At 39.8% G+C, this 11,139-nt stretch overlaps 3 protein-coding genes across 3 annotated transcripts in view; all 3 read left to right on the forward strand.

The window, feature by feature from the left end:
* The window catches only part of LOC113636563 (deoxynucleoside triphosphate triphosphohydrolase SAMHD1-like), a 33,204-nt gene extending 31,609 nt beyond the window's left edge, over positions 1 to 1,595 (forward strand). Inside the window, exons 14-15 of the mRNA XM_047813943.1 lie at positions 163 to 291; positions 1,101 to 1,595. Coding sequence (XP_047669899.1) covers positions 163 to 291; positions 1,101 to 1,139 — 168 coding nt within the window. The 3' untranslated portion in view covers positions 1,140 to 1,595. The remainder of the gene's footprint in view (positions 1 to 162; positions 292 to 1,100) is intronic.
* A 928-nt stretch (positions 1,596 to 2,523) lies between these two features.
* LOC113636564 (plasminogen activator inhibitor 1 RNA-binding protein-like) lies at positions 2,524 to 8,994 on the forward strand. The gene is made up of 9 exons (XM_027136734.2): positions 2,524 to 3,018; positions 4,889 to 5,054; positions 5,187 to 5,327; positions 5,418 to 5,489; positions 5,563 to 5,640; positions 5,736 to 5,919; positions 6,040 to 6,096; positions 6,730 to 6,915; positions 7,029 to 8,994. The coding sequence occupies exons 1-9, from the start codon at positions 2,637 to 2,639 to the stop codon at positions 7,086 to 7,088; spliced, it is 1,326 nt and encodes a 441-aa protein (XP_026992535.2). The 5' UTR covers positions 2,524 to 2,636; the 3' UTR covers positions 7,089 to 8,994.
* A 167-nt stretch (positions 8,995 to 9,161) lies between these two features.
* Positions 9,162 to 11,139, forward strand: part of LOC113636590 (UDP-N-acetylglucosamine/UDP-glucose/GDP-mannose transporter-like) — a 5,169-nt gene continuing 3,191 nt past the window's right edge. The window contains exons 1-5 of the mRNA XM_047814788.1: positions 9,162 to 9,186; positions 10,002 to 10,230; positions 10,720 to 10,753; positions 10,895 to 10,981; positions 11,118 to 11,139. The exon at positions 11,118 to 11,139 is cut by the window's right edge and continues 46 nt beyond it. Coding sequence (XP_047670744.1) covers positions 9,162 to 9,186; positions 10,002 to 10,230; positions 10,720 to 10,753; positions 10,895 to 10,981; positions 11,118 to 11,139 — 397 coding nt within the window. The remainder of the gene's footprint in view (positions 9,187 to 10,001; positions 10,231 to 10,719; positions 10,754 to 10,894; positions 10,982 to 11,117) is intronic.

Consider the following 11,139-nt stretch of genomic DNA (forward strand, 5'->3'; position numbering starts at 1 on the left):
CCAGTGAGTGTCCACTAGATTCCTATTGGTGGTATGTGTTGGTGCCTTTGAAGATGATCACACAGGCTTTGTTTCCCATCAAAAAGCTTACACTTCTAATTCTGTGTACCTGTTTGTTATGAAATAAAATGTATTGCACTGATGTGCATGTGTCTTTTGTAGGTGTCCAAACTGCTGCCGGACATATTTTCTGAGAAGCACATCAGACTTTACTGCAAACAGACAGATAAACTGGCAGCTGCAAAGAAATACTTTCAGCAATGGTGTAAGACGATGGATTTGAAACCTCTGGTAAGACTCTAGACCTCCTCCACCATGTATGTGTGTTTAAGTAAATGTTAAAATGAATATTGTGATAACTGCCTGACCCTGGAGAGTGAAAGGTGAGGGGTTCTTATGCCCCCTTTCCACCAGAAAGAACCAGGTGCTGTTTCGAAGTTGGTTCCACTGGCGAGACTTCTAAGAACCGGTTTGCCTTTCCATGGGCTAGAGAGCTATCACAGAGCCAAGTCTTACGTCACTGTATACAACGTTATACAGCAACGTTAGCACAGCAGCGTTAAACACAAACACAACATCAACATTGCTCATGGCATTGTGAACCTACATTGGCATCCAAATGCAGCGAATCCTGATTTAAAATGATTTTAAAATGGAGCTAATAACATTCTCTTTTGTCTTGTTGGTCACAGTCCCCAGCCCCTGATGCAAGCGGTTCTTAAGTCTAGACCAGCAATGTTTTGGTGCTACTTTAAGAACCACTTTTCCTGGTTCAGAGCCTGTGCTTTGGGTGTCAAAAAAGAAATAACTGATAATAACTGATTTTAAATTAAGCTCTGGCTCTGAACCAGCACTCAAACTGCCTTGGTGGAAAAGGGGCATTAGAGACCAGGTAGCTAGCATGTACTAACCTGACAGCAGAACTCTCTCTCTCTTTGGGCTCATAATTTAAAACTACTCCCTTAGCCCCTGTAATGAACAGCAAGTATTTTCATGCATACAGTACTGTATAGTAATGTTGGTGAAAATACCCCTTATGTGTGTGGGGTTTTTTTTGTGTGTGTGTGTGTGTGTGTGTGTGTGTGTGTGTGTGTGTGTAGGATGCCAAAGTTGTGATTCAAGAATTTACTCATGCCTAGGAAACTCAAAATAAAGAACAAGGAAATGCAGAGGCTAAAGTTCGTGTAAAGAAAGTCCTCTTTAACACCAGGCACGGACAACAGTGTTGAAGCCACATCGTACCCTGCTGGCAGACCAAATGAATCTATGTAACTTAATAAACCAATTCTCCTGTTAAACGTTTAAATTGGTTATAAACTGATTACTGAAAAATACCTTATAGCTGGTGCGTTAATATTATTCAGAATTTTAAACTGACTTAAACTCTATCTTGGGGTCATAACATATATACTTCCATTACTTTTTAGTTGTATTTAGGGTACAGAGGAAAACTGTTGTCTTCTATTGCTTTACAAAATAATTATTTTTACTTTAAGCATTTTCTTTCACATGCTCATTTAACTGATTTACCTTCATGTAGGGACTTTCTGACATTTATGACTTTCTATTAAGTTTACTTGGTGATGTGTCTTAAAGAAATTTAATTTAAGGCTAATAAATTCTCTGGTTTCATCTTATTCAGTGTGTGAATATTTACTGATCTTTACAGATACTAAGGTATCTGAATATTTATAGATACTGAACAATCAGTCTACAACAGGAACGGTAAAATAGTAAGAGTACTAAAATCTTTTTTGATCTTCTGTGAGATTGAGAAACAGGTTTGATATTTGAAAAAGCTTCAGATGTTTCACAGATTTGTTCAGATCTACCAGAATCTCCAGGCCTGGGACCACACACTAGATCAACACATTTTTTTTTTTTACATTGTGATGTAAACACACTGATTCTGAAGTAAACACACTTATTCTGAGGTAAACACCACTGATTTTGAGGTAAACAACACTGATTCTGAGGTAAACAACACTGATTCTGAAGTAAACACACTGATTCTGAGGTAAACCACACTGATTCTGAGGTAAACACACTGAATCTGAGGTAAACACACTGAATCTGATGTAAACACCACTAATGTAAAATGTGTAAGATGTAAAAACACACTACAGATTCTGAGTTAAACACACTTATTCTGAAGTAAACCACTAATTCTGATAAAAACAACACTGATTCTGAGGTAAACACTACAGATTCTGAGGTAAACACACTTATTCTGAGGTCAACAACACTAATTCTGAATTAAACAACACTGATTCCGACGTAAACAACACTGATTCTGATGTAAACACACTGACTCTGAGGTAAACAAAACTGATTCTGATGTAAACACCACTAATTCTGATGTAAACAGACTCTGATGTAAACACCACTAATTCTGATGTAAACACACTGATTCTGATGTAAACACACTGACTCTGAGGTAAACAAAACTGATTCTGGCGTAAACAATGTTTTCACTCTTATTATCTGTTTTGTGGCTGGAGGGGGTTAGTGAATGTTACTTTAAGTGATATTATATTGTGGTGTTTGTTAGATTTATGTTGTTTTATAATATACATGTATAATAGGACTGAATTGAACTGTTCATCTCGTGTGGCGGGAAACTGTGAAGGTCCCGGATGTGGTGTGCGCCGGAAGAGAAGGTGACGTCACCCGCGTCCATCTTGTGTTTGCTCTTCGGCGAGCTTCTTCGTTGCGCTCCCAAGCCGTGTCGTATCGGAGGAGAATCTCGCCGCCGGGGCGCCATCATGCCCGGATACCTGCAGGACGGATTCGGCTGCGTCGTCACCAATCGCTTCGACCAGCTGCTGGATGACGAATCGGACCCGTTCGACATATTAAAGGCTGCAGAGAACCGGAGGAAAGACGCGGCCGCGGCAGCCACCAAACCCGCCGCTCAGGCCGCCAAACAGCCTAAGAAAGAGTCCCAGAAGGAGCGGAAGAACCCGCCGCCAGAGAGGAAGGAGGACCCGCAGCCTGCAGCACCGCTGAAGAAGGACGGTATGGAGCAGAGACGCGTTTTATTAGTCTAGAGCTCCCTTTAACTCAACATGGGTCCGTGTTACGGCGCTTTTATTTCTTTCTCCACCTACATTCACACACGTCCCGCCGTCTGCCATCTGATTGGCTAATATACACGCACGAGTTCGTGAGCCGCACTCTGATTAGACCATGTCGCTGTCCAATCTGTGCACCGCTCGTGACTATCCAATTGTACACGTGTAGGCGGGAAAACTCCAGCCAATCATTGGTCAGGAAGGCGGGGCTTCTCGGAATACGGGTGAGAGAAGACAACGACGCCACCGTTTGTGTGTGGAGTCGTGTTAGAGGGCACAGGGAGAGTAAATAGTCTTATATTTATACATTTATAAATCACTTGAAATCATTTATACATTTATTTTCCCTCAAAATAGAACTCGCAAATGCATCGTCATGAATTTCTGTGGTAACTTTTGTGGAGAAACTTGTTTTTGGTTAGTTTTAAAGCTCCAGACATTAAGCATTAAAGCTCCTCATTAATAACCTTAATGATTATTATATTATTAATATTTCAATGTCCAGCTGTTCTACATTTATTCACCAGGGAATAGTAAATATTGGTGTATTATTAGTGAATTAGTGTCAGTATGAAGGCTGTGTGTTTACTGTGAAGATAAAACTCAGGTGAAATGACAGGACATCATCTAAATCTTAATAAAGATGGTGAATAAAGTTGTCTTTAACAGAGAAATAATAGTTTACTAATCAACTGAATGTCTTGGCACTTTTATCATCTTTATATATTAGCAATAATATTGCAAAAAATAAGGCAAAGGTTAAAGCAATGTGGCCAGAAAACTAAAACAATGCTCCAAAAACACCACTTTATCTGTTTAAATGTCCTTAGTATGTGTTTAATGAGGACAAAAGTAACGGTGTCACAGTAAAAGTGGTCATTTAGTCCTTTCCAGTGGTCTGTGATCATTTCCTTATATGGAGTTTTGTGGGTGTGTCTTAAAGTGAATTAGCCACACTGTGAATGAACTATGTTTATATTACCGATTAACATTCATGACAGTGCTCACACGTGAGAAGATAACTAGCGTTAATGATACTCGAAAGTCCAACGAGAATACCTGTTTTGCTTGAAATATTCACACGCAATGTCATAATTCACATCATTTTCAAACACGTGTACAAGTTAACATTTGTTTTTATGTTGTGTGAGTAACATTATTCAGATATCCAGGTTACAGACACAATGTATACAATGATGTTAATGTCAATACATTTAAACTAAACACTTTATTGCAACAAATTAGTGCTAAACATTGTCATCTCTCAAATCTTTACATTGAAATTTAAACCACAAACTACATGACTAGGTTTTGGAATTCTCACAATACAATGTTTTGTTTATTTACGTATTTTGTTCCTTTCTGTTTGTTTCTTGTTCTAGTCCATACTCCTGTATTTCACATCATGCCTACTACATGTGCCTAGGAAGTTCAGGTCCTGGTCATGAAATTTACATCTGCTTTGGTTAGCATCTGCTTGGTGCTAGTTAAATGGGAGGCACCAATGATGATTTGTTTAAAAATAGTTTGCATCATTGACTGTTTTTTGGAAGACACACCTGAAGAAGAAAAACATTAAACATTATTTTCTTTTTCTGAAGTATAAAACCCTCATTTAGGCCTTATTAATTGCATTAAAATTAGCTCCACCCCCTTTTTTTACATACTTTTTTTTTGTTTGCTTTGATTTGAAACAAGCAAACAAACACGTCAAGTATATAATGGACAGCTTTATCAGCAAAACAAGACAAAACAATTAAAATAAACTGGCAGCCTGAGTAACACAATAATCTCACTTCCTGTCTACATTGTAGGTGTAAGGAGGATGGGAAGGAAACAACAGGAGCAGCAAGGGCAGAACCCTCCCCACCAGCAGGGGGCACAGGGAGACCGGAGACCAGAGAGACGAGTCCACCGAGAGCGGCGTTTCGAAAAGCCACCTGAGGAAAAACATGAAGGAGGAGAAGCCACAGTGGACAAGTCAGTCCTTCTTCATCTGCATTTACAATGTTGAGGAAAAAATGCCTTTGAAATAAGGTCTTGCGTGTTAGTGATGAATGTTGTTGTATATTATAACATTCACATTGATAATCCATGTTTTTCTTCTCGTAGGCCAATGGGAGACAGACCACCGAGGGGTCGTGGTGGAGGTCGTGGTGGACGTGGAGGTCGTGGACGGGGAATCGGACGAACTGACGGATTTGACTCTCGAGGAAAACGTGACTTTGACCGACACAGCGGAAACGACAGATCGTAAGTCATTGTGTTCCAAGTTAGTACGTTTTGGTCAGGTTACTAGTTTAACACAGCAGTTATTAGCTTTATTTCTGTTTTGTTTTCCAGCAGCCAGAAAGCCGACGAGAAGCGAGGTGGAGCCGGATCTCACAACTGGGGCAACACCAAGGAAGAAGCCAGGTGAACCTAAAGAAAAATGAACGTTACTAATGTTAAGTAAATAGAGTTTGTGGTATAACATTTTTTCTTATAGTGAGCTGCTTCAATCGGCTGCACCTGAAGCACCTGTGGAAGGGGAGGAGCCTGCTGCGCCTGTTGACTCAGAAAACAAGCAAGTCCCACTTCTTCATACCTGTAGGCCAGTGAGTGTGGGGTAATTGTTAATGGTGATACAATGTGTCACTGATATGATCGGTTAATTTCCAGGGAGAACGAGGTTGAAGAAGTTAAGGATGAAGGCCCGAAGGAGATGACCCTGGACGAGTGGAAGGCCATGCAGAACAAAGAACGGGCAAAGGTGGAGTTCAACATCCGCAAACCAAACGAAGGTGACGAGGGCCAGTGGAAGAAAGGATACGTGCTGCATAAGTCAAAGAGCAAAGACTTGCCCGTGAGTGACACCGGGCTTGTCGTGTTTTTACTTATTAAAGTTTGAACTGATCTGAACAGATCACCACTGAAAGGTTCTTTAGAAAGGTGCCTCATTATTTCCTCTGTGTTTGGCTTCCAGAGGCCTCCCGGAACTCTGATTGAAACTGGAGATGCGAACGCTGAGTCACTCAACAAGGTAGTTACTGTCAACTTCATACAATAAGTTAATTTATATTTAATGTATGATTGTCACTCTGGAAGACCACAAGTGAACTGTAAACCATTCATGTCTGTAAAGGATCTGCCTTATTGAAGTAAACCTGTTTGAGATGACAGATTATCTATAAAGTACTTGACTGAACCTGTAAAGTACAGATCCTGTTCCGTAATTTCTCTTTATGATGAAGCAGGCACTGTAATGAATGTCTCATTTAGGATCAAAGTGTATTTGTAAAGAACCACTTTAATAAGGGTCTAGATGTACGCTCTTATCTGTGAAGTATCTATTTGACAGTTACCATATCTACTTAAACTCAAGTTATAGCTGTGGGAATCCTGGTTGAGAGCTCACTGTGGTTAATTTACTTTTTGGAATCCGTTATAGTTGTAAAGTACCGAATTGCCGAGAGCATAGCTATAAAATTCCTGCTTCATATCAAGCTTGGTTGGAAAATGTTTCATTAAAGAAAACACTCTGTTCATATAAAGACTGGTTTTCTACATCTTTGCTGTATAGAAGGTGTTTTCCAATACTCTCTGAACTAAACTACATGTCTGTAAAAACTTTTGATAAACACTATGAAGTACCCTTGTGTTTTTCCGTTATTAGGGAGCGTCTGAAGATGGCTCGGCCGACCACCACTTCCGCAAACCAGCCAATGACATCACGTCCCAGCTGGAGATCAACTTTGGAGACTTGGGACGCCCTGGGCGTGGTCGGGGGAACTCCCGGGGTGGCAGAGGGGGACGGGGAGGTGGAAACCGTGCAGGGCGTGGTGGAGGCAGGTCTGAGAAGGTCAGAATCTATACATCCACCTCTTCACACCTGACTCAAATAAAAAATGTAAAGGACTGTGATTGAGATGTAGAACTTTTTATCATATCTCATGTGTATTTTTCTATCTTCAGGGAGGTGGAGTGTCTGTTCCTAATGTGGACGACCCCGAGGCGTTTCCTGCCTTGGCTTAAACCCTGACATTTGACCTTTGAGCCCCTCCTCTACGAGGCCTGCATGCTTACGGATCCTTCGACTATAGATACCATAAAAAGAAAAAAAAAACGTAAAAGACAGACTGTCATGTACACCATAGTGAGGACTGAAACCCCGCCCCATGTTAACGGACTTCTCTCGTTACACTGAAGCTAATTCTCGATAGAGCTTTTGTATTTAGACACATGATAGATAGCAGGGATGTTCCTACAGTATTTTATTTTATTTCCAGTTTGATTGCTGTTTGAATGTAAGGCTTTTTCCAGCATAGCGTTTGAAGTGAATTTAAGCTTTCGTTTGTTCTCCTTCTATTTTTGGCGTATTTTAATATTTTTGAGCAAACGGAGAATGTGGGTCTAGTGCTAATTTTACTGTTATTGACGTACAGAAGTAATGTATCACTTTAAATATTTTAAAGCTCTGAGGTCAGGTTTGTTTTCCTGTTATTTTACTTTCTTTTTCATGGAGCTGTTTGCTTGGCCTGTAGCAAAACCGTAAATATGTGAATGCCTCGTTATTATATATTTCTCTTTTTTCCCCTTTTGTCCCTTTTCATTTCTCTCATTGTCTGAGTTCTGAATGTTTGTCTTTCTTTTTTGTTTTTTTTTTAGGCTGGTCCTCATGTATGTCACCTTTTTACAAAAATGTTGGGAACACTCTGAAAAGTGTGTGTGTGTGTGTGTGTGTGTGTGTCCTGATGTTGCTAAGTGACCCTCTCTCAATGAGGACGTGGCTTAAGTCAATTCTTTCAGCTAATTGCAAACTTGCTCCTATTTAACTTTTAACTAAACACAGCATTTTGTTAATTAAGCTACATACTTGTGCTAATGCTGGCACTGTGCTATATTTAATTATCTTGGCTAAGTGTGTGTAAATCTGAACTAGTTTGTGATTATCACTACAACAAAGTTATGAGGAGGTGCTGATTGATTGGATAATTTAATTTAAGCCAGCCCTTTGCAGAATCAGGACGTGTGTGTGTGAGGTTTGTGTAAACAGGCATGTGCTATGATAATTGTGTATATTATTGTGACCCTGAGTTCTCATTGGGCAGTAATGGACATGCTTTTTTCCAGTTTGTCTGAAAGTAAGGACCATTAGAAGATATAGCTGTCCTTATATTTTTTTGTGTGATTTGTATAAGTGATTATCACATGCACATGCCTGTACACAAGTCACCTAAAGTTCTCAAAGTTTTTATTGTTATTATTATTAATTCCTCAGCATGCTCCATGTGGAGATGACGTCTGCAAGTGTTGGGCAAAGACGATGCCACTTTCACACGCGCACAAAGCTTTCGTAATCTCTGATGTTTCGTATTGGCCATTGTGTGCTTTCACAATGTACTGATTGATTCCATGGCTATAGGAAGAATATTGCCGCTCCACTTCAGTATCAATCTTGAGCACACCTTATTTAACAGCCAATCACATCACAGATTCAGGAGTGTAGCGTGTCAAGTGAAGCTTCAAAACGAAGTCTGTTTATTCGCATTTAGCATTTTTTTAAAATCTGCAAGCCAACCAGTTGTCATCTTTGAAGTAGGCTGAGGTTTTTATTATCTAGCGCTGATTGTTGACATATCTTTGCACTTAGATAATTTTTTTAGCTAACAAGCACATGATCTGTTCCAGTTTTATTATTTTTAATATTTACAGCAGCACTACTCGAACATGCTCGATTCAGGGTGTATGTGCGTGTCTGTGTGTTTGTGGGTTATCCTGAACCTGGGAGTGACAGTAAACTGGAGGACACTAGGACATGTCGGACTCCTCGGACAGTGGGACACTCTGTGACTGGACTCTTTGTAGGACTTTTGGTTTTCCGGATGTTTCTGCATTCACTTGTCCCTGTTCAATAAACTTCCCACAGGTGTTAATGTCACTCAGTCCTCATGCTTTTATTTTATTTATTTCTAAATCTACATTTTCAAATGTCTAATTATTTTACTCTTGTGTACTACTAGAGCAGTTTGAACAGATATCAATTGTGTAAACCTGAAGGTCATGATGTTATCACAGGATGTTCAGCTTTTATGTTAGTGTGTGAACATGCAAAATGATCATCTTAAAACAGGTAATAGTTAAATATAAGGTGTTTTCCCCACAATATTTTATCAAATTTTTGATAAAATCTGTCAGTGCTGTTATGGAAATCCACCAGACTTGCAGGACAGTTACAAGTATGGTTTCAGTGCTGGAGTAACGTATATGAAGCCTGCTAATGGATAGAATTATCACCTTGTTACCTCAAGCTCACTGTGAAGAATGTTTATATCAGAAGATGTTTCTTGGATTATGCTGATTGAGCAGAATGTACTGTAGTCATGTTCTTTAATTACGGGTCTGTGCAAAGGATCTTCGTCATCGTCTGAAACGTCAGACCCACTAAAGACGGGTGAAATCTCAGTCTTAAACCTGGACAAATAGTAAGTCATTCAGACCAGTTAGTGATTTAGAGATGAACTTAACTCCCATCAAGATTACTTCATTTGAAGTACATTACACTAAAGAAGCACATTTCATGTCAATTGTAATAAATCATTATACCAGAACATGTCTGTTGATAAAATAGTGCGTTATTTTAGTGAGTGAATGAAAAAGTCTTACTCATTATAACCCCTGTAATGGATGTACAGCCTTAGGACAATCTGATCACTGCATGGTTCTTCTCATCTACAAAAACAAACTTGAAACAACTAAGACTGTTATTAAGACTATAAAAAGATGGATCAAAGCTGAGTGTAAATTATAAGGCTGCTTTGACTGCTCTGATTGGAATGTTTTTGAAGCTAAAACTACAGATATGTGACCTCATTAATCAGATTCTGTGAGGATATGTGCTCTGGTGCCACCTGCTGGTGGTGTAATGAGGAGTCCTTTCCCTTTAAGAGTGGGCGGGGTTTAGTGTGTTGTTGATAGAAACCCGGGTGAACATGGCGGAGGCTCGCGCCAGGGCTCGTGCTCAGGTGTGTGTTGAGGAGAGAGACACACCTTTACTTTCCTCTCAGGACAAACAGAGCAGAAGTGTTTTATTCCTCAGATTATTCACCGCTGTGTTTTACAGTCTCAGCTCCATCCTCATCGTGGTGGTGAATAAAAGTGTCCTGACCAACTACAGGTGAGTGCAGTAGAGGTCAGTAAAGACTTTACCTGCAGCTCTGATTCATTATTAATGAGTGATTACAGAACCACTGAGTTCATGACATTAATGACTTATACACCTGTTACACTGCACTCATGTCCATCTGTACTGGGCTTTTAGTCATCATTCATTTAAGGTAATTATTAAACGTGGTCTGTTAAGGAGCTGTGACACGACACTTAATTGTCTTTATTAACATTTACACTCAGAAAAATAACATTTAATACCAAGAGATTATTGATTTTGTGCAGAATAATAAGGACATTTAGTTGTTGTCATATACATGTGTGTGTGTGTGTGTGTGTGTGTGTGTGTGTGTGTGTGTGTGTGTGTGTGTTATGTGTAATGTATGGGTGTGTGTGTGTGTGTAATGTGTATGTGTGTGTAATGTTTGTGTGTAATGTGTGTGTGTGTGTGTGTGTGTGTGTGTGTGTAATGTATGTGTGTGTGCGTGTGTCCTGTCAGATTTCCATCGGCGTTATGTGTGGGGATTGGACAGGTGAGTTGTGTTAATGACCTTCTACATTAAAGCATAAAACATGCTGATGATGCTCCAGATTACGCTGTATATAACACAATAATAATAAGTTTGTGTGTGTGTGTGTGTGTGTGTGTGTGTGTGTGTGTGTGTGTGTTACAGATGCTGGCGACTGTGTGTGTGTTGTGGGCCGGGAAAACTATAGGAATCGTCCATTTTCCGGACCTGGACAGAGACATTCCATACAAAGTGAAACACAGTGTTATAACTCTGTCCTAAAGCAGTCCTGTGAATGAGCTGTTACTATAGCATCGATAGAACAAGTGTATTAATACAAAATGTGTATGTGTGTGTGTGTGTGTGTGTGTGTGTGTGTGTGTTTCAGACTTTCCCTCTCCCCCTCTTGT

This window comes from Tachysurus fulvidraco, chromosome 1 (assembly GCF_022655615.1).
Source record: "Tachysurus fulvidraco isolate hzauxx_2018 chromosome 1, HZAU_PFXX_2.0, whole genome shotgun sequence".
Lineage (NCBI taxonomy): Eukaryota > Metazoa > Chordata > Actinopteri > Siluriformes > Bagridae > Tachysurus > Tachysurus fulvidraco.